This window comes from Condylura cristata, unplaced genomic scaffold, assembly GCF_000260355.1.
Source record: "Condylura cristata isolate star-nosed mole 26May11 unplaced genomic scaffold, ConCri1.0 scaffold00009, whole genome shotgun sequence".
NCBI classification, from domain to species: Eukaryota; Metazoa; Chordata; class Mammalia; order Eulipotyphla; family Talpidae; genus Condylura; species Condylura cristata.
This window is the reverse complement of record NW_004567110.1, coordinates 35224393-35248864: the sequence shown is the minus strand read 5'-3', so window position 1 is coordinate 35248864 and position 24472 is coordinate 35224393. Positions and strand designations below refer to the sequence as shown.

Sequence of the window (24472 nt, the reverse complement as noted above, 5' to 3'; positions counted from 1 at the left end):
GTACAAAAGAAAATAACAGTGTGGTAGACAACCAATGAAGTGAATTTTATCATCTGACCTAGACTCATGTACTGACGATTCTGTTTAATCTGTGTGATGGATAATAATTTCCTTCTTAGTTCCAACTACTTTTTATAGTCCACAAAGCCTCTTTCAGAGATTTCACATGAGTAGGCTGTAGAACTTCTTGGTCTAGATATCACTCTTGGAAATACTGTATATACATAAAAGAATTGTGAACAATAAGATTCTGTAGTATTCAACCTATCAGAGAGTACCTTGAGAGTTCTGCTTTATGATGCCTTAAGACAGAGGCCATAAGCCTCTCAAGCAGCCTCTGATCCTTTGAAGCTTTGGGCCATCAAGATGTCTATATCTTCTTTTCCAACAGCCATTTTGTCTCATATTTTAAGTGTAAACAATGTGCCTCCCCCTCCACTTCGCAGTATACCAAGTGAGTGGAGAATATGTTGAGGGTCTGTCTGTGTTTTCAGTGGTACTTAGCCAGATATGGTGGGGTATAAAGGGATTTGAGTTTGGTTGGGACACTGGGACTCTTACTGATGTTGTTGTGAATTTTGAGTCAACAGATATGCAAATCCTGCTTTGTCTACTTGAAGCCATTTTGGTTCCATAGGTAACAAATATTTTGTTTTGCAGAACTAGGATCTTTATGAACTCTCAGAAGATCAAATAACACTTTTAAAGAGGAGAGATGGCAAAGGTTCAGGGAGATCTCTTGGCTCACCAGTTGTCAGGGCCCTTGAGCCTGACAGGTCTTCAATTATTTAAAACAAAAAACAAAAAAACAAGACAGAGCTTTGACTCTGAAAGTTATTCCTATTGACTTTTTAAAATTTTTTTAATCTTTAATATTTTTATAAGCATCATAGGACTAAATAGTTTGAGGTTCACACAGATGAAAGTATTTTTTTCATATTTTATACAGTCAATTTAATCCCTAAACATTTTCTTTAAACTTCTTTCTGTATCCATCAAATTAATACTTCTTATTTTAACACCAACAACTCACAAATAATGTATAGTAAACATAGTGACATTTGAGATTTAAATAAATCTTTTAAATAAGAAAGATATTAATTGTGAATACGAGAAAGGGTAAAGTGCCCCTTTTTAGCTTTAGTAAAGCACAATATTCATTGGATTAGATTTATAGTCGACTTATAAAAATTAACCTTTTATCTTACTATAACAGTTAACTTCTCCAAATGTATGTTCTTATTAATAATCATGGTTTCCAAGGCAAATAATGCCACAAATATTAGTTGATATCCTTTGATGGGTATATTTTTGCCTGAAACAAACCAAATTAATTTAAACTAAATTAATTACTACATATGTTACCCTTACATGATTTAATTATTACTGGGAAAAATTTATATGCCATATAAGCTTTGTATACCTATTATGCTATATGTAATTTAACAAAAACCCCAACTTTTATTGTACAGGTTTTATAAGTACAAAAAAAGCAAACTCAAATAGTCCTCCAAAGGTATTTTTTTAGAAACCTGGGAAACTCAATAACTTGGAGTTAAAAGATCAAATTAACTTATAATCAATGGGATACAATATGTACTACTCCTTGAAGTGTCTCCCAAGGACACTTCACTTCTATTAAGTGATTAAAAGATGAAAAATCAGCAGCAGTTTAGATCTCAAAAATGAATAGAGCATAAAGGAAAGCAGTGAAGCTCCCAGTTTTCCCTTTAGAAGTTCCTTCTCAATGTTCTGTGTCTGACTTCTCTTTGGAGATGTGTGCTGCTTACTCACTAACTGTGTCTTTGTGCTAACTCTAGTAAAGTGGACAATTTCTCTTAGCAAACTATGATGTTCACTGCTAAGATAATGATCTCATTAGAGGGTATGTGAGGATACTTTCTATCTGTAACTAGACTGAACAGTTATAAGGGATATATCAATGGGAATGATTCAAAATGCAGTGGACATAAATAGGAGGGTTTGGTTAACGATTTTTAAAAAAAATTGACTATCATAGCCTGATAAGATGAATTAGGTTGCCTATACGGAGTCATATAGATCTCTATATATTTAATATGTGAATAATATTTATTGGGGACTTGATATAGGCACTGTATAGCATTTTGTATAATATGTTGTCTTATCACTTATTTCTCATAAGAACCTGTTGAAGTTTATGGTAGGCAGAATAATGATTTCTCCAATGAGATGCATGTCCTATCCCCCCAAGCCTGTGAATATGTTGTTTTGCATGACAAGTGGATTTAGGTTGCCAAATGGAATTCAGGTTGTTGATCAGCTGACCTTGAAGGAGAGAGATTTCTGTAATGCCAAGAGTCCTTCTAAGAGGAAGGAAAGCACTTGAGTGAAGTAAGGCAAAAAGACTCTACTAGCCATATTTGATTTTAATAGTAAGGGAACACAAGGCAAGGAATTCCAGTGGCCCCTACCAGTTAGAAAAATCTAAGAAATAGATTCTGTCTTAGAATCTTTAGGAGGAAAGCATTCCTGCTGACCACTTGATTTCAGCCCAATGAGACTCATGGTAGACTTCTTACTTCCAGACCTGTAAGATAATAAATCTGTCATTTTAAGTCACTCATTTGGTGATAGTTTGTTATATCAACTATAGAAAATTAATGCATGGTCTATTATTTCATATCAAGGATAACAAGGTTTAGATTACAAACTAAGTTTCACACAATTGTCAAGTGGTAGAGATTCTTTATAGTATCAGTGTAATAAATTGTATTCATAAAAACAATTTAATTTCTTTCTTACCCACCACCCTGAATCTTTCTGCACATCTTATCAGCAAAATGGTAAAATGATTTTTACCTTTAGTCTAGATGCACTTTAGAAGAAGGGGGTATATCATACATTTTCAAATACTCCTCCAGTGTGCTATCTCATTAACTTTGAGATTCAGACACACAGACATTCCAAATAGTTAAGCTTCTTGAGTCACATTTTTTTCATTGAAACTTTTAAATCTTCTTCTCCTATGGTTTCTTTGACTTGTTTCTCAGCTTGCTGGCTCAAGAGATAAATGTTCTCAAGAGCAAAGTCATGCCATTTTTATTGTGGTTGAGAAGAATTGCTTTTAAAACTTCACAGTTAGTAAAACCTACAGCAGTTTTACCACCTTGGTGAAGCAGGATCTGGTCTAGGAACTCACATGACCTATTATTAGAAGTTGATTTCCTGAAAAGACAGGAGAAAGAAAATGTCTTAAAATTTGAAAAGAAGGTAGGAATCTATCCTTCAGTACATAGCTGAAGGAAATTCCTTTTACTTCACCTGAAACTCATTCATTTTGATTAGTATGGACTGAACTACTTTTTTTTGGGGGGGGGGGTTAATATGCAATACTTCTCTTTCTTCCTACTTAGTAGGCTTATCCTTATGAGAGAACAAGTTTAAAAATACATTTTGTATTTTGACTACTGGTTTATCTGGGAGAGATGATTTCTCACACAAGGGTTTAAGATGCAGAAGACATCTGTAGATGCATTTTACGTGTTCCAACATGTAAAGATATGTTGGGAAAAAATCCTAGGGAAGACCAGAGACAGTTCAAGGATTCTAGAAACAAAATAACACTCCTAAATGAATGTTTTTCTTTGTTCTCTCTCTCTTTTTTTTCACATTTTATGACATACACTTACAGAAACTTGAAAAAAACTGTGTCATCCTTCTTTAACACTTCAAGGGTATTGCCTACAATTTGAGAGTTTTTCAGTTCAGTTCAGAAACTAAAGAAGTTTCAAGACATACATTTTTTCTGGAAAAGTGAAAATTGCTCCATTTTAAACCATTCAAATCCCAGGAGTACAAGTAAAAAAGCGAGGCTTTTCAGTGGAGAAGAAAGACAGGGAAGCAGACTCTGTCAGGTATAAAGAAAACAAGGTTAAAAAAGAGCTAAAGGAAATGAGTGGAAATTCTAAGAAATAGAAGATGGGAAAAGTGTTTGTGTATGTTTCCATTTATATAATCAGTAATAGTCCTATGGAAAAGGCTACCAGATAATTTAGAAAAGAAAAAGTAGAATGTTTGTTTTCCAACTTTTGCATTATAAAAGTGACTTTTTCTTCTTAAATCCCAAAGGAGAAAACACAGGTTTTGTTTTTTCTTCGCAAATGGAAGAAAAGCAATGTATGTTCTTTTTTCTTCCTATTCTTGTAATGGGCTCCGTGTACTTTTGTGCAAAAATCTTGAATAGTTTTTAGAAGTAATTAAGTTATTAATCCTGGCAACTTTGAGCTTTGTCATGACAAGAAGCCCTGAAAGTAAATTGTATTGTATTGTCAATCAGGTCTTTCCACTAGCGACTATACTAGGTAGTGACCCTGTCCTCTCCCCACAACTGCCCTCACCTCAAGTCTCAAGTGGCTGCTCTGTTCTGGGAAGTTTATTCAGAAATACCTCTTGTATCAGTCCTCTATTACCAATTCGTCAGCAATTTCCAAATGACCTTCCATCGCCTTTAACTAAACTGAACTCTGGTCATTTTTCTGACACATATTGTAGACAAAATGACTTTTCTGAAATGTGATTCAAATAGGAATTAGGCGCTGTTAACTCTCTATTTAAAGTTTATCTGTGTTCTACTCTTTTCCAAAATATTGATTACAATTCATTTTCTGCAATCTGACATTTACATTTTTCCTAATTTGCCTAAACTCCGTTTCTCATGTACTAAACTTTATATGTTCATTGATATACTCTACTACAGCTTAAATGTTCTGATGTTTTTAACCCATCTGCAGTGCTGATCATGGGGACAGAAGAACTTCCTGTGTTTAATGCAGCATGCAGATGGCCACATTTGACACTTGTGCTCAGAATACAACATAGAATCATGATCTTCCAGAAGGTCAGGGGCAGATGTCCCCCTGTGTTGGAGCAGTTTTCACAGCTACCTAGGCAGCAGCCCACAAGTTCAGGTTTATGGAAATGAGAGGAGCTACATAGGGCAGGCGCTGAATCACCTTGGCTTAAAATAAAAACCTCATATCCTGCAATAGACAACATCTCTTATAATAATGTCAGAGGCCATGTTTTTAATTATCCTGCCATGAATCTCTTAGTTACTAGAGCCACTCTTCTCAGGGTAGCCCATTTCAATAGCACCCCATCAGGTATTCATACATCATCTGTATTTCTGTCCTAGTGCAGATGCAACTTACGCATCAGGGCCCCGTGTTACCTAGCAATCATCATGTTGACGTGTCCTATTTGGTCTCTGGGGAAAGAGCTGAGCGTTCTCAGGGGGAAGTTACTTCCCTAGTTGCACGATCATAATCCTCACTGTGCTTTTTTGCTGTGCTTCTTGTTTTCTTGAGGTTTCCCTCTACCGTGCTCTACTTGTGACTCCAGTTTTTCAAAGTTCTGTTTCACCTCTTTAATCTCCACAAAGACACTCCTGGCCTCCTTAGTAAGACATGATGCCTCTCATAGCTCTGAAATTTCTTAGTGCTTTTTCTATACCTCCATGTTATTTTTATCACCTTTAATCTCACATTGGCTATCTTATATACTTGGGCTTTATATTATGGTTCTTAATGGATCACTATCTTGAGATAAGTGGTTATTCTTTATATATCTCTGTTCCCAATGCCTGGCATGCAGATGAATGGTAACTGAAAAGAAGAATCATATATCACATTATTTATGGAAATTTTGGTGACTAGATCTCTTTTAGAAACTAGTTTATGAATAACAGATGCATCATACAAAGAGAATGTTAAAAAGGCGAGGTTTCCTCCAGACTCATATTCACATTTTATTCTGACAAGTAGCCATCATGAAAAATAATTTTTCTTGAAATTTTCTATTTATTTTCATAGGTATGTATCAATTCCATATTTTTTTGTTAACAGTGTTTTTCTGTAATATTATGCTTAAACTCTTACTGTTTGTCATTATTATTACCCTATTTCATACCTTTATTTTTCCCTTTCCAATGCTGTATATTATAAAACCTTTTTCATGTCACTTCATGCAGATGTACCTTATTCATTTTAATGGGCATATTTTACTGGGTACATTATATTTTATTGATTGAAATAAACCACAATCTATTAGTGAATGGGCCAGTTTTTATGCTATTGTGTTGCATTTCAACCCATTCTTCTGCATTCTTCTTTATGATACTGGGGCTGAGTCTCTGCCCAACAGTTTTTTCGAGGAAGCCAGCTGGTTTCCTATTTCTGATCTCCTTAATGGCATTAGAGGGAGATTGGATGGCAGGGAGAAAGTTAAGGAAATGTTTCTGTTTCTGGTTTGCTTTTCTTCTTGTGAGTATCTCTGTAGCAGTTTGTCTTTTCATCTGCTTATTTTAACAGTAGCTGTTTATTTCATTCTCAGTTTTCCCAATATTAATAGAAGTAGCAAATCCTCCAAAACCCAAAGCTGGTGCTCTCTTCTCAGAGGTCTGTAGCCTTCACTTTTAAAGGCCATTGCTCCAGGCTTCCTAAATTGAGTGATCAACCTTTTTCCCTTGGTTTCATCAGCTAAAATAATCATACTCTGTGTTTTGCTTGGTATTTGGTGTTCCATTTTGCCCTATCAGTTTCTCTAATACTTAATGCTTCTTTGTATCAATCTTTTACATGAAAATGTTAAATGCAATTAATAAATGTAAGTACATTAAAATTTAAATACATTAAATATACACGTGTGCTTTCTTGTCCTGATCCTGGATCCTGTCTAGTATTGTGGGAATTTGTCAGTTTTTCTGTTCAAATTAAACATACTTTACATACTTTAATTTTTTTTATTATTATAATAGTTTGTTTTTACATCATTTTGTGACTTTTTCCATTTCAGTTGTAATTCCCATGGACTTCCCATCACCAGGACACCCGTGTGCCATCACCATAGTTCCGTGCACTCCTCCCCTCCATTTTTGATCCATTCCCCACTCCACCCCTGTAAAATGTCTCTGGTATATAGTTGTTCATTATTATTATTATTTTTCCCCCTCATCCTTTATGCTCCTGCTTTGAGTGAAACCATCTGGTACTTTTTCTTTCTGACTTATTCATTAAGCATGATCCCCTCCAGCTCCCTCCATGTTGCTGCAAAAGACATGTGTTTATCTTTTTTGATTGCTGAGTAATAGTCCATTGTGTATATTTACATACTTTTTTTCAGTTAGTTATCAAGTATTTTCATAGAGTTGGAAGGCCAAGAACAGTGCATTTCAAATTTTGATAATATTGCCACATTGTCTTCCAAAGAAGTTGTACTGATTTCTAGTTCAATTATCATATATGCAAGTTTCTATTTCACAATATTTATACAAGTGTATTATAAAACAAAAAAACTTTTGCCAATAAATTAATTGAAGAGTTTTTGTTGCCTTGAAGTTTGCATTTCTTTTAGAGTGAGCTTTAGAATCTTTTCATGTTGTGATCATTTGTATTTATGTGAAAAGCACACATTCTATCCTTTGATCATTCATTGAGGTTTGCTTTCCCTTTTATTTGAAATAAATGTTTTGTGTGTAAAAGAAATTAGCCCAGTGGCATGTACTTTCCGTTTGCATTTTGTCTTTTGTCTTCACGATTTTTGTGTCATACAAAGGTTTCAGAATGTTTGCATAGGTTTTTTTTTTGTCTTCTGTTATTGATTTTTGCTTAGAAAGTCAATCTCCACCCCAAGATTTAAAAATAATTTCCCCTTAACTTCTTTTAGTACTTATGTAGTATTTTTAATTATTATATTTTAAATATCAAGCTTGTTAACTATTTGCTGCAACTTGGATATATTATAATTTCAAATAGTGTAAGGCAAGGCTATAACGACATTTTTTCTAACGGTCAACTGTTTTAATATCACTTATTGAGTAATTTATCTTTTTCCTATTAATTTATGTTTATTACATGACAAATTACCTTGTACATTTTGGCTTCATTTCTGGAATCTATTATTTACTTTTTCCACATATCTTTTTTGGAATTGATTATACATTGGAATGATAATGTCTGAGGATTTATTTATTTGCTTTTAATATTTTTAATTGAGGTAATATTGGAATACCACCCTTAGGTATGGCAACCTTAGTGCACCCACCCACATTCCCTATGGTCCATCACCATAGTCCATTGTACTCCTTTCCCTTGTTATTCTTAACGGTCTCCCCCTGCTCCCCCTTTTGGATGTTCAACTTTTGTAGTTAGCTTTCAGGGGTTGAATTCTAAGCTTGTCTTAAACTGACCTTAGATGGATTTCTTTATATTTTACATATCAGGGACACCATCGGTATTTATCTTTCTTCTGATTTATTTTACTTAGTATTGTTTATTTACAAATTAGTGTTTGAACTGTTATAATTTACGAAGCATTATATTTCTGGTAACATTTGCCATTGGTGATCACTGTTTTAAAGAAAATTATTGGAATAACAGTGGTTTATATCTAATTATAGACTTTTAGTTCTTAGCATTGGAGCTTCTCATCAATGTACAGTACATTATGATTGTGTCACCACTCAACTTACCCCTTCCCCTGGGTTGCAGGCCTCTCACCCTCCCTTGCCTCTGGTTAGCATTTTGTTGTCAGAATCTAGGAGTTTCTTTTTTGTTTTGTTTGCTTTGTTGATTTATTTTTTACATTTTAGTAAAAACAGAATATTTGCTTTTTTAAATTCTGAGTTATACCACTTAGCATAAATCTCTTCAAAGCAGATCCAGGTTCTTGAAAATGGAAAGATTAAAAACATGTTTTTCTATATGAACTTGAGACGCATTTTGAAAAAAATTTTTAAAGGTTTATTTATACATATAAGAACTGAGGTGCAGGTCAGAGTTTGGGGGGGGGTGGTGAGAGAATTCACCAAAGGCAGTGGGTTACAGAACAAGACAGACTGACTGAAATACACTGCTAAGGGAAGCAGCGAGCAAGACAGGAGAGGTCTGCCATGCCATGTGGGTCACCTCCGTGGCTGGGGATCGAACTCCTGCTTCAGCAGATGCCGAGTGCTTCATAGTGCTATGAAGGGAGATCCACCAGAGAGGACCGATTTAGAAACATTTTTGGTGTTTTATTTGGAAAGATGTTAAAATTTAAAGATTTCTTTATGGAATATGGACTCTTTATAATGTACATTTGAAATTATATTTACCTTTGTAATTGAATATTTATTTTTATAATTAACTTCTTCAGCGAATACTTTATTGGGTATTCTCCAAGAAATGCACTTTTCTGCCTTTGTGATTATAATATAAACAAACATTTTTTCTTACTTTAAAAATAACTTTTATAACTTGTGTAATTCTTTTATCGTATTTTACAAAAATTTAGCACTAGTGGATATCTTTGTCTTATATAATAGCATTTCTGAATAAGTCATTGCTTACAATGTTTTAACATTAAACATAATGCTGTCATTTGAAAGTTTGATATACTCATCAGGTTAAGAAAATAAATTCGGTTTTCTACTCAATTTAAAAACAGGATTGAATTTTTTTCATAGATGATATTCATTTATTTGAAATGTTCAGCATTAGCATATACATAAAGATAAAGTAGACTAGTGATTTCCACACACCTGGGAAGTTTCTTTTTCACTGCTGGAAAAGCTCTGGAATTATTGGGCTGTTGGAAAAAAATCATGATATGTTTTTTCTTTTATATTTTACTTTATAGCTACATGTTTTTATATTATTCTTCATTTTGTACATTTTTTCATCTCTGTTATAATCCCCATGGACTTCCTACTACCACTTCACCCATGTGCCAGCACCATAGTCCCCTATGCTCTTCCCACCCTAGTTTTGATCTTGTTCATCTCCCCTCCCCCTAGAATATCTCTGATTTATAGTTTTAGTTGATATTCTTTTTTACTTTATTGCAATTACTCTCTCTATATATAGATGTAAATATGTAAATATTTATATATGTGTGTATATATACAATTTTTTTTCCCTCTGGTCCCTTAACACTCCTGCTATGAGTGAAACCATCTGATATTTTTCTTTTTCTTTCTGGCTTATTTCACTAAATATGATCTTTTCCAGTTCCATCCATGTAACCACAAGTGGCATGAGTTTATCTTTTTTTGATCACTGGGTAATATTCCATTGTGTATAAATACCACAATTCTTGATCCAGTCTTCTATTTTTGGGCATTTGAGTTGATTCCATATCCTCCCTATTGTAAATAGGGCAACAGTAAACATAGGGGTGCAGGTGTCCTTTTAAGTTATTGATTTTGTGTCCTTTGGGTAGATATCTAGGAATCTAGGATTGGAACTGCTGGATCTTATGGAAGCTTCATTTTAGCAGCTTGAGAAACCTCCACACAGCTTTCCATAGTAGTTGCACCAGACTAAATCTCCACCAGCAGTGTAGGAGTGTTCCTTTTTCTCCATATCCTCACAAACATTTACTGTTGCTTGTTTTTTTAAGATGTGCCATTCTCACTAGTGTGAGGTGGTATCTCATTGTAGTTTTGATTTGCATTTCCCTTATTATAAGTGATACTGAGCATTTTTTCATATGCCTGTTGGCTGTTTGCATTTCCTTTTGAAGATGTATCTTTGTAGTTTTGCCCATTTTGTGTTGGGGTAGAACAGGATTAATTTTTTTAAAAGATTTATTTATTTATGCATACAGAACTGGGGTACAAGCCAGAGGTGTAGGGGCGGTAAGAGAATTCACCCAAGACAGAGTGGGGAGCAGAACAGGCAGATCGATGAAGTATACTGCTGAGGCTCTGGAGCAACGGGCAGGTCAGGAGAGGTCTGTGGTGCCATGTGGGTCACCTCTGGGGTTTGAACTCGTGCTGAAGTGGCTTTAGCTTCTTAGTGCTGTGCTTTAACCTGCTGCACCACCAGGGAGGGCCCAGTATTAAATTTTATTGAACAGTTATTCCATATCTTTGGAGACAAATTTAAAATTTTTGATTATTGTGTTTATTTATATGACTATATTTTATAACTGAAATTTGAGTTACTTGGAAAAATATTACTTTATCCAAGTAAGTAATTGTGTGATATTACTCTGTTAATGTATTTTTAGTCACCATATACATATAAGGTTAATTATTATTTATTAAGTTGTCTCTAGTTTTATTTTTCATGCTCTCATCAAATTTGGGTATTACTGTTTTGCAATAACTTAATTTTGCCTTACGCTTTGCCAGGACTTTGCTGTGGGGAAGGCTCTGGCCAAACTGAATTTTATAGTTGTAATATTCCTTTTTTTTGACTAGGTGCTAAAATAATTTATCATAGAAACATAATAACATTTAGTTTCTAACATCATAACATTTAAGACATCTGCTCCCTTTGTAGATCATGTATTATGCTTTTCCTTACCCTTTCTGAGTTATATCTTATATTTAATTCTTCAGATTCAATACTTTATATGAGAAAACTGTTCTTGGCTTAAATTTTTCAACTGTTTTTTTTTCTGTTCCATTACATTTCTGTTTTCTTATTCAGGAACAACTTTCACAATAATATCTATCTTCATTGTGATCATTTTTTCCCCTATATGGTGTAATCTTTATGTCTGTATTTATGTATTCTTAACTCTTTAGCCTTTATTGATATTTCATATTGTTTTATTTCTCAATTGTATTGAGTATTAGTTTACAACGTTATATATCATTCAGTTTATAGGGTCATACCTCTTCGCACCATCATCATCCCTACCGCAGCACCCCAGTTTATGTTGTCTCCTCTTTCTTCTTTCTCCCTTTCCCGTTCAGGTTACCTCTATTGCCCACGTGATCTCAAAAACATTGCTTCTCTCAAGGAGGGGCCCTTGATAGTTCCTTGTAGGGGAATAGTGGACAGAACACACATTTCAAGAACAACGGAGTAGCCTCTCCTGCCCAGGCCAACGAGTGGTCACACATTTGATGACCTCCTCCTATATTACTGCAAAGACAACCTCTCTAATGTTCAGCACACCTTTTGTAAAAAGCCTTGTATATTACTAACTCTTTGTGGCATGTATCATGCGCAAATATTTTCCCTCATTCACTGGGTTGTCTTTTTGCTTTAATAATAGTTTCTTTTGCTGTGCAGAAGCTTTTTAGTTTCATATTGTCCTATTTGTATATTTTTGCTTTTTTTTCCTTTGCCACTGGAGTTGATGCTTCAAAGACATCATTGAAGCTAGTATTGTGAGTGTTTGCTTATGTTTTTGTCTATGTATTTTTTTTTAAAGATTTATTTATTTATTCATACAGAACGGGGGTACAGGCCAGAGATGCAGAGGGTGAGAGGATTCACCAAAGATAGAATGGGGAGCAGAACAGGCAGATCGACGAAGTACACTGCTGAGGGGAGCAGCGGGCGGGCCAGGAGAGGTCTGCCACGCCATGTGGTCACCTCCGGGGCAGGCGGGAATCGAACTCATGCGGAAGTGGCTTTAGCTTCTCAGTGCTGCGCTTTAACCCGCTGCGCCACCAGGGAGGGCCCTGTATTTTATGATTTCAAGTGGCGGGTGTGGTGTGGTAACATACAGTAGGAGGCATGAATCTGCTTTTCTTAGTCATGTAGTGTTGTAAACTAATGTTACTTTAATAAATAAAAAAAGGAAAATTGGGGCTAAAATGTTCCATTAAAAAAAAAAATCCTTTTGATACCTATTTCTCAGAACTGAGGACCAGTAAAGGAAAAAAAAATTTTTAGTGAAATATAAAATGTTCTTCTAATTCAGCATTGTACAGCAGGTTACAGTTTTGCATTGAGCCTAGTAATATCTTAACCTTAAATGCTCTAACTTTTTTTCTGGAAAGAGATTTTTAGATAAAAAGCGAAAATAGTATTTCAGTTTTTCTCTTCTATCCTTGAATTCTTGTTCTTATGTTCTCTGATCTCTCTTCTGTGATTTTTATTTAATATTTTTTATCAGCTAGTTTAATTTGAAGGAGAAGGTTTCTTTTAGGACCTTTTTTTTTTCAGTCAGAATTTCTCTTCCATCTCATTATGTCATATAGTCACCAGGGTAGTATCTTAAAATGTGTCAGGAAAATGAAATAGAGAAATATTTCTTAGCAGCTCCTTTTTACTCATATTTCTAAAAACCTACTATGGTTAGTATTTTATACATGTTTCTATACAGAAATATTAGTATACTATAGCTAGAGCTGTAACATGACTCATTTAAATAATTTCATGTAATAAAAATGCAATTAAGTAACTTTTTGATTTTTCATATTAATGAGTAATATAGATAGCAAAATGTCTGTATCTTGCGATCAAAATGTCAATTTTTATAATTTAGTAACCTGAAAATAAAATGGATACATTTATACATGTCAAATTTCAATTCTTGATTATTCAGATGTGATCAATGAGTACATTTGAGCTTTAAAAATGCATTAAGCTGTTGATTTTCTCAATACCTTTCACTAACGGAAGAATTACATGCATGTTCTTTGTGGTATTTACTGTTGCTTTCTGATCTACAGCATTGTTAACAGCATTCATTCTCTTGGAGGAAGAAGAGGGCGTGTGACATGAGTGCCCATCATTGTAACAATGCACATAGTACTCAAAATTCTGCTTTTCTCTCCATCTCCTTTGAAAAAGGTCAGCTCTTTCTGACATTGAGAAGAATCAGTTAGTTTGCTTCTTCATTATGATTACTGTACTTCTGTCCTTAAGAGATTTTTTGTTATTTGTTCCACTGAAACTTCAGAAAGAATTGTCAACTGAAATCAGACACTGAAAGGTGACTTAAAAAGGGGCTAGCGAGGGCCCTCCCTGGTGGCGCAGTGGGTTAAAGCACAGCACAAAGAAGCTTAAGGCACTTCTGCATGAGTTTGATCCCCGCCTGCCCGGGAGGAGATCCACATGGCGTGGCAGACCTCTCCTGACCCGCCCGCTGCTCCCCTCAGCCGTATACTTTGCCAATCTGCCTGTTCTGTACCCCACTCTGTCTCTGGTGAATCCTCTCACCCTCTGCATCTCTGGCCTGTACCCCAGCTCTGTATGAATAAATAAATAAATCTTTAAAAAAAATAAAGGGGGCTAGCCAAACAAAATTGGGGGTGTGTGTAGGATTGAGTCAAATTTACCAGTGTGTCAGAGAGAGAGATACACACTTCAAGAATACTCTTCTTTATATTGTCGTGTTGGGAGTTGTAGAGCCTCTCATTCTAATATAGAATTATGGATTCTGAGAAGCTTATTTTCAGAGAAGTGATATATTATACAGATAACTTCAGCATTTACTGGAATTAAAAAAAAAACAAAACAAAAAACAGTGCCAGGCCAGATTTGACAACAACAAAAAACATTAAATTATTTCTTTATTTTTAATCACTCTATTCAACTGTGTTTGTGTCACAAAGACTATTAATACTTTACTTCTGTAATCATTGATTTCTTTTACAATGATAAATGTGTGCAATTAAACTCTATTTACATACTTGGCTAATAGGATTACAGAAATTTACTCATGTTTTAAATTGATTTTTTTTTTTAGGTTTGAAAGTGTCTAAGCACATTGATTATAGTCAGTTGAATACTTTATGCCACTTGAGAGGAATACAATACAAGTAAGTTATTCATGTATTTCTTTTTCTCTCATTCAAATGAAATGCAAATAAGTTTGCTTCATGGATAAAATATAGTAATAAGCCATTGTTGACTCTCATAGGTACCTGATTTACCACATATATAAAAACATTTGAAAACCTTGAGGTTGTTTCTCTAGGTTGAAGGAACAGATTATATGTCATATTTGGAGGAAACATGATTTAAGCCTACCTGACCCTTTTCTATTCTTAAAAAGTCATCATAATGGAAAAAAGTTTTAAATGGTTCAGAACACAAATACTGAATGAAAAAAAAATATTTTAGAAAATGATGTCAAGTTGAAATGTACTGGAGAAATAGCCATTCTAAATAAATTTTATCAGCTTTCATCATCCTGATTTGATAATCAGTAGGAAATATCATGGTTCAAGGCATGGAATTCCTAAGTTATGTGATACACGAAGATATAATTTTAAATTTGACTAGCTGTCAATTTCTTACTCTAAACTGGATTTTTTTTTTTTAAAGATTTATTTGTTTATGCTTACAGAGCTGGGGTACAGGCCAGAGGTGTGGTGGGTGAGAGGATTCACCATGGACAGAGTGGGAAGCAGGACAGACAGATGTACCGAGATACACCGCTGAGGGGAGCAGCGGGTTGGCCAGGGGAGGTCTGTCACACCATGTGGGCCAGCTCCCTGGCCGGGGATCAAACTTGTGCTGCAGTGGCTTTGCAGAGCTTCATAATGCGGTGCTTTAACCCATTGCACCACCAGGGAGAGCCCCTAAACTGGATTTTTGAAATAAAATCGCTTAGCTTCGGCCCTCCCTGGTGGCGTAGTGGGTTAAAGCGCAGCACGGAGAAGCTTAGGCCACTTCTGCATGAGTTCGATCCCCGTCTGCCCCCGGAGGTGACCACATGGCGAGGCAGGCCTCTCCTGACCCACCCACTGCTCCCCTCAGCAGTGTACTTCGACAGTCTGCCTGTTCTGCTCCCCATTCTATCTCTGGTGAATCCTCTCACCCTCTGCATCTCTGGCCTGTACCCCAGTTCTGTATGAATAAATAAATATTTAAAAAAAAATTGCTTAGCTTCTTCCATATCCATCAGAATCCATCCACTCTACCACCTTCTTCGACTCAGAGAGAAAACTGACTCAGATGTTGTAGGACTGCTGAGAAAATGTCAGCCAGAGGTGTTTCATCTCTCAGTCACATACTCTTAACCACTTCTGAGTCTTTGATCTTCTTACTCATTTTCAGAAAAAGAAGAGTGTGCATCTTTGATTGTGCTTGTATTTATCTCAAGAGGATATATATATATTTTTTTCCTCTGTGCCTCTCCTGCCTCCTCCTCATTCTCAGTACCTTTTGGCAAAGGGTAAAGCATGAAGGACATCCTCCCTGGAGTCAAGTTGTCTGCTTTTCATTCTGGCTCAGTCACTATCTGTGAACTGGCTACTTGATGTCACTGTGCTTTGGTTTTCTTAATTGTACATTGGAGATGATAATAATAGAATCTCATTTCAGGATAGCAGGATGACTAAATGATCTTATAGTGTCTGGAACACAGTAAGAGTTACACGCCCTAGTTACTTTTAAAATTATTACTGTAGGTCAGGAATGTTCATCCAAGTTTTTAGCTGTAGAATTTACTTTATATGCTGGTCCTTTACATAACAAATAAATTAGTTAAAGCTTTTGGAGCAAATGCTTCCTTCTTATTTTCTTTCTTTCTATCCTACCTATCTATTATTTTAAAAGTTGTTTCTAAGCTTTTCTTCTTTTAATTGAGGAATCATCTAGATCTAAGTCTGCCAAAATTTTATTTTAAATAAATTTTATTAGCCTTTATCTTCCCTTCCTGGTTTGACAATTACTCCCAGGCAGTGTACTCTCAGTAGAAAATCATGTGGTCTGGGTTTATTCTGGTTGTCTTGATTGACTTTCCTGTATTAATTTTCACATTTATGATGCTACCTCTTGGATAAAATGCTTTCAATATCTTAAGTGTTTTCTTCTGAGGCGCTGGCACATACCAGGGACCTAGGAGAGGACAGGATTTTAAAAACTTAATTGAACTAACATTGCATTATAACATTCTGTAAGTTTCAGATGTGCATCAAATGTAAGTCAATGTCTGTGTATACTACATTAAGTATATACATCTTAATTCTATACTTCATCAATGGACTCTTTTACCTAATTTACCCACCAATCTTAGTTCCTTCAGGTAAAGACTAATTTATCTTATAGTCTAAAAGTTTTCTTTTGAGGGTGATTTTAGGATACATGTTTTAGGTCACACTTTTTTATTTTATAAATACCATTTTTATATAATTCTTCATTTTGTACATTTTTTCATCTCAGTTGTAATCCATGTCGACTTCCCACTACCACTTCACCCATGTGCCACCACCATAGTCCACTGTGCTCTTCCCACACCAATTTTGATCTTGTTCCCCTCTCCCCCCCCATAGATTGACTCTGATTTATAGTTGTTAGTTACTGTTCTTTTTTTACTTTATTACACTTACAGTGTGTATGTGTGTGTGTGTGTATATATATATATATATGTATAATTTCTTTGATCCCTTACACTTCTGCTATGAGTAAAACCATCTGGTATTTTTCTTTTTCTTTCTGGCTTATTTCACTAGTTCCATCCATGTTGCTGCAAATGGCATGAGTTTATCTTTTATGATGACTGAATAATATTCCACTCTGTGTGTGTGTGTGTGTGTGTGTGTGTGTGTGTGTGTACCATATCTTCTTGATCCAGTCATCTATTTTTAGGCATTTATTAGTCAACTCATATTCTAATGGTCAATTTATTTAGTAATAAAAAGGAGTATGGTTTAAAAGGTAATTTATGTTTTACTAAATTTCAGGTAACAAAAATGAGGATGGAACTTTGCAAGAATATTTTCTTAAGTGGCCAAGTATCCTTAAAATTTCATACAAAAATTTTAAAAATGTCTAAATTTAGAAATAGAAAAGACAAATATATTCATGATGCACTTGTGCATTTGGAAAAATTGCTCCTTGTCAAACAATTACTGACTACTATGTAGCAAAAAGTCAATATTTGTTAGTCATTAATGCCAACATATAGCCTTTATGTATTTAGGTTGACTATACCTCGTAATCAGATATCACTCCAAATTTCATTTTGTAAGTCCAAAAATCTATAACATTTTATTCAACATTATAGATTCAGAGAATCATAGACCAGAAATAATTTAGTGGAAGTTGCATAATTTACAGATGACTAGTTGTGCCCATTTTCTTCAAATGCATATTTAAGTTTTAACTTTCATAATAAAACTGATAAAAATTACATGGTTAAAATTATAGAAATAAATTAAAAGAAAATGTTCTACAAATAACATTAAATAAATTTTTGTATTATTGTTTTACATTTTGATACTGCATATTATGTTGCTACAATATTTATAATTTGCTAGATAATTATAATGACTTTAAGGACAGTCCTGAACATATCTATGACTTTTAGAGATTATTGATAATGACTGTGTCTTCATTTTAACTATTTTATTTCAAAAGATATCATTTTCCCTTTTTAGTGAGGGTATTTGCTAACTATTGGCTTAGTATAGACTTTTTTAATTAAAAAAAGATGTGAAGAGATAGTTGATTTTTATTAAGAAAATAAATTTGTAAGTGAAAGGAGAGACAAAAAAAACTTCAATAAAATATTCTATGTACCCATTGAAGAAATTACCTGCATTTGATCCCTTGAACATAGCTATATCTGACACCAGATAAATTTCATTTTGAACATTTCCCCTTGATGATGACCATTAGGATTTGTCAATCCAGAACAGCTTTATTGTCTTTGATGGTGACAGAAAATGTGGGGCAGATAGAAACAGGAGGTCTTGCATTTATTTAATAGGTTGTGAACAAGTTGGAGACTTGTTATTCAAGGTATGCCTATTATTGTTCTTTTATCTAAAGTATGTACACTCTTATATCCAGTTGTCTAAAGCAGAGTTCTCTAACAAGGCAGGATCTCCCCCTCCAGGGGGCATTTGGCATAGTAGGCACATTTAGTTGTCATAGTGATTAAGATTAGACACTGACACTAATCAGCTAGAAGCTAGGCCTTTTAAACATTTTGCAGTACAGTAATATCCTGGACAATGTTTCATTCAAAATGTTACTAGTGCTCCTTTTCTCACCCCTATCTGTTTAAGGAATACTGGTCTAGAGGACATTTACCAGGATTGTTAGTATAGACAATCACTATAATTTTAATTTTTAAATTTTCCTATATTCTGATTTAAGAAGCAAGCTCATATTCTCATGAAAAAATGCTTCCTGTATCCATTCTTTTTTTGTTAAGATTTATTTATTTATGCATACAGAACTGGGGTATAGGCCAGAGGTGCAGAGGCGGTGAGAAGATTCACCAGAGACAGAGTGGGGAGCAGAACAGGCAGATCTACCAAATATACTGCTGAGGGGAACAGTGCGTAGGTCAGGAGAGGTCTGTACTATGTGGATCACCTCAGGGCAGGGATCAAACTCATGCTGAAGTGGCTTTAACTTCTTAATGCTGTGCTTCAACCCACTGAGCCACTAGGGAGGGCCCCCTTTCTTCATTGTTTATCAGGAATGTCACATTTGGATTAAGTTTCCTGAGAGAAACAACTGTTGTGTGACTGTGACTGTGGTTCACCATTGTATTTTCACTGCCTATCTCAGTATATGGTACCTTGTTCACTTAAAAAATATTGCTGGCCCTCCCTGGTGGCACAATGGGTTAGGACACACTACTGCAAAGGAGCAGCAGCTGCTTCAGCACAAGTTCGAGCCCCGACCCTGGAGGTGACCCACATGGCATGGCAGACCTCTCCTGACCACCCTCTGCTCCCCACAGCTGTGACCTTCATCGATCTTCCTGTTCTGCTCCCCACTCTGTCTCTGGTGAATCCTCTCACTGCCCCTGCACTTCTGGCTTGCACCCCAGTTCTGTTTGCATAAATAAGTAAATCTTTAAAAAAAATTGCTACTTAGTCTGCTATTCATCTAGTAATTGAAGCATGGAAATCTTGCAGGCATGATTCCCTTTCCTTTTTCTCCTCCAAATGTTATTGTTCTTTTCTATGTGTAATACTTATCACTCCTTTTTATTTTTTTATCCACTACTCAACTCTAGCTCATATTCCCTGACTCCAAGGTGAACATTTAGAATTCTATTCTGAAATGTCCTCTCATTTTAATCCCTCATTTTAACTGCACTAGCTAAATATTTTTTTATTTAATGGTTATATATTTTTAGCAGTTTTAGGTTTACAGAAATATTGAATAGAAAGTCCAGAGTTCCCTTATGCTACCTTATTATACTGTCTTAGTTTATCATATTATTATCATTTGGCTTTAGGATGATAAGTTTGTTAAAATTAATTAGCATCTTTGATATATTATTAGTATAAAGTCCATGGTTTATATTTTAGCTCATTATATGTTTGCAATGTACACTCCATGAGTTTTGACACAATGTATAATGATATATATTACCATTATGGTATAAGACAGACTAGTTTCATTGCTCTCAATATTCCATGTTCTACCTATTTTCCTTTCTTCCCTTTTCCCACCTCTGTCCCTGATAATTACTTATCTTTTTATTTCTGTAGTTTACCCTTTCCAGAATGGCAAATATTGGGAAAATACAGTATGTGGCCTTTGCAGATCAATTTCTTTCTCTTAACAATTATGTTTTCCCCATATCTTTTCATGACTTGAAAATGTAATTTTTTATTGCTGAATAATATTCATGGGATGATATACTTCATTTTATTTAGTAACCAATTAAGTAACATTTTTTTCATGTTCATTCTTAGATTTGTAAAAAAATTATTTATTTATGCATAGAAGAACAGGAATATAGGCCAGAGATGTGGGGATGAGAGGATTCACCAGAGATGGAGTGGGGAGCAGAACAGGTGGATCTACTGAAATACAATGCTAAGGGGAGCAGTGGGTGAGACAGGAGAGGTCTGCTGTGCCACGTGGGTTAGCTCTCTGACTGGGTATCGAACTCAGGACGTAACAGTCATGGTGTGATAGCATCGAGACTTGACCCCATGCCACCAAGAGGCCCTACAGAACATTTTGCTTGTTTCCAAGCTTTAGCCATTATGATTGTGCAATGGTGTCTTGTTATAGTAATTGTTTTTCTCTGCTGACATTTAGTGTGGAGCATCTTTTCATATGCTAACATACATGAGCCTTTTTTTTTTTTAAAGATTTATTTATTTATGCATACAGAACTGGGGTACAGGCTAGAGGTGCAGGGGCGGCGAGAGGCTTCACCAGAGACAGAGTGGGGAGCAGAACAGGCAGATCTACGAAGTACACTGCTGAGGGGAGCAGCGGGCGGGTCAGAGAGGTCTGCCACGCCATGTGGTCTCCTCTGGGGCAGGTGGGGATTGAACTCATGCCGAAGTGGCTTTAGCGTTTCAGTGCTATGCTTTAACCCGCTGCGCCACCAGGGAGGGCCCATACATGAGCCTTTTAGTTCATTTCACCAGTCACAGTGGTCACAATGCTGTGCTCTTAACACATGAAGTATGCTCCTCTTTCAGGACTTTCACACTTGTGCTTTATATATGGAATGCTTTTCCCTCAGATATCTGTATGCTTTTCTCCCTTACTTTTCTGAGGTTTCTTCATTCCTTCACTGGTCTACATGAAACAGATACTCTCAGCATCTTACTCCCTGATCCTTGCTTTCATTTATTTAAGATCTAATATATAAGTACAAATTTATTTTATTGTCCCCCATCCTAAGATTGAAAACTGCAGACTTGTTTTAGTCACAGATATATTCCAACTAATTAGAATAGTATCTAGCACATTGTTGGTGTACATTAAATATTTGTTTAATAAATCATCTCTTTCTGACATTTAAAGTTCTCTATAATCAATATATGCTTGTCACTGCTTGCTGACATAATTATTTTTTATGGCAAATAGTCTCTAAAATCCCAACATTTATTTATGAATTTCCTTTTCTCACATGCCTATTAATCTCATCCACACTTTGTTTAACTTTATTTGTTCTTCAGAGTCTAGCTTGTCTTGCATGAGACTTCATAAGTTTTTATTTACCTACATGTCTGTAGGTTGGAATCTGGAGTAATGCATTCTACATCTTGTTTTACAATTATCTTCAGTTAAACTATCAAAGCTCAGTTATTTCAATTGTAAAAGGGAATATATAAGTGTGATTTAGCACAGGAAATTTTTAATTCTATTACTGTATAAAGTTGAAACTGTATTTTTATATGTACTTCTCAGTGAACTCTGTGTTGTTGGGTGTCTTTGTAGGCTAATTCCAGTGAGGGAGTGGCTACTGCTCCCTACACAACAATTTCTGATGTCACCTAATTTCTGACGTTATATACCAGATATAGCTTTAGTTTCCACAGGTTAAAGGCTCAGTCTCCCAAGACCACTCTCTACTTTATACACAGTTTATAAACACCAGGCAAACCCTACATGGCTTTTGACCTACAGGCTATAGATTTGAGGTTCTCACTACCCTCTTCTCTTACCTCATGGTCCCATTGTGAGTGTAGATTATTATCTGTACTTCTGATTGGCTCTTCACTACAAATCAGAGGCTCTTAGGACACCAAACTGATTTTATTAATTTGCTAAAATAGCACTGGAACCTCAGGAAAATCTATTTTTTCATGAGTTCACTGATTGATTACAAAGGATATTAAAGAATACAAATCAATAGTCAAATGGAAGAGATGCACAAGACAAAGAATGGGGAAAAACATAGAATCTTCATGTCATTAGGTGATCCATTCTCCCCAAATCTCCACATGTTCTCTAACCCAGTAAATCTCAAGACCTTCCTTTTGGACTTTTATGGAGGCTCCATTACATAGACATGATTCTTTTCTCATTGGCTATTGATTATTAAGCTAAACCTCCAGCTGGTTTACACCCCCTTGAGGTCTAAAGTGACACTTGAAATTTTACCTCTTATTCATGCTGGGTTCCCTGGTAACTAGCCCACCTCTTTAGGTACTTTCTCCAAGCTATTTTAATTGGTATAGTAATAGCCACTTTGAGCAGTCTGAATACTTGAAATGTTCTAAAGAGGTATGTGAACCAGTATCTTGGGTTGAAGACCAATGAGAAATCTAGTTTGGTCATCTGAATGACCAAATACATATATTTCTTGTCAGTTTCAAAATGGCATTGTACAAGTCAGAAAATGAAAAATCAGATATTGTATTAGAATCCCATCTTCCCTTAATGTAGTCATGCATTTGATGAATCATTACTTACAAGTCTTGCATCTCCAGTCTCCTCTCCTGTGGCTCTCACTCTCCTCCCTAACCTTGAATACTCTGTCAATCTATCAATCACTACTTTTTAGTAGATTGCATTCATAAACTAGCAATTATAAATAAATACAATAAATACTGTGGAACATAGCAGCAAGATGACAGCAGAGTGAAGATGCTAGGCTTGCTTCCTCCAGATATTCATAGTAAAATTGCTGTTAAAAAACCAAATAAACAAAAACAAAGCCAAAATACCCCTCCGGGAAAAGTGGAAAATCAGGGAAAACACTGCTCACATCTCAGGTACCCACTTAAGTTAATTTTCCTTTCTTGCATTTTGATGTCCCTTAAAGTCCTCAACTACCTCTTGTAAGACCAGCAAGGCACCAAAATGTCCCTATGCAAGATGCTTGCAATAATAACGTTTTTTAGAAAATTAAGACTGCAATGATGTGAGCAGATGTAGATTTTTCTTTCTCAGGTGTGATGTTTTACATTATGGGACAATAAATGGGAGTTACTTCCTTATTAATAATTCTGTTCCAATGGTGAAAAGATTCCATCAGAATAATTTTCCTAGGTCCTTTTCAATAAGGAAATCTTTCTCATGGATAGAATATTCTAGGACTTAGTCTTCAAGTCAGTTTTGTAGTTGACTTTTCCAAAACAGATATTTAATTTTTTTCCTAGGAACTTTATGAAAATGAAAAGTTAGGGGTTAAGCTTTATAATTATTTGCAAACGTATGTGGACTGTCTGTGAAAAAATATAATTTTGAAGTCATTATATCATTGGCTAATGAGCTAACCAAATGGATCCAGAGACTAACATTTCCAAAAAACAAAAAATAAGATAGAGGATACTGAATAGAGTGACACTTTGTAGTGGTATTATCTGAAAAACTGCTATTAATTTTTTTTCTTTCAGGTCTAGTCATGTTAAATACATTGACATTATTACAGATTTCTTTTTATCAACTAAATATTATAATGAAAGGATGAAATTCACTATATGTAATAAAAATAAATATATACCTAATATGTATGATATAATATGCAATATTAGCAAATTATTGCATAATATAAAATTTGCCTCTGTTGTCTCCTAATGTGCAAAGATAATATTTGTATTTTTAAGTATCTATTAAATAAATGTGTAGATGTTACAATGTTTCTGAGACAAATTCAGGAGGAAAATTTTATACAATAAAATAGATTCAGCTTTTGAAAACTGCATTCATTAAAATAAAAATGTAAATTACATTAGGGAAATTACATGAATGTAATTTATAAGTATTTTTTAAAAAACTTAATACTTCTGCAGACTTGTTAGCAGACAGAAATGAGATGCAAAAGGCCCATTATATGAGATAGGCTTTTCTATTGTATTTCTAGCTGCTATACATGAATCTTGAATTTTTTTTTAAATTTTATAACGGTTTATTTTTACATCACTTTGCACATTTTTTTTTCCCCATTCTCAATTATAATCCCTGCGGGTTTCCCATCACCAAGTCACCCGTGTGCCATCACCATAATCCCATGCACTTCCCTCCCCACCCCCCCACCCCCGTTTTTGGTCCCATTCCCTACTCCACCCCCACAAAATGTCTCTGGTATATGG

General features: G+C 35.0%; 1 protein-coding gene across 1 annotated transcript in view; it reads left to right on the top strand.

Annotated features, from left to right (window-relative positions):
• Positions 1 to 366: 366 nt before the first annotated feature.
• The window catches only part of CNBD1 (cyclic nucleotide binding domain containing 1), a 156338-nt gene continuing 132232 nt past the window's right edge, over positions 367 to 24472 (top strand). The window contains exons 1-2 of the mRNA XM_004680016.1: positions 367 to 454; positions 14458 to 14530. Coding sequence (XP_004680073.1) covers positions 367 to 454; positions 14458 to 14530 — 161 coding nt within the window. The remainder of the gene's footprint in view (positions 455 to 14457; positions 14531 to 24472) is intronic.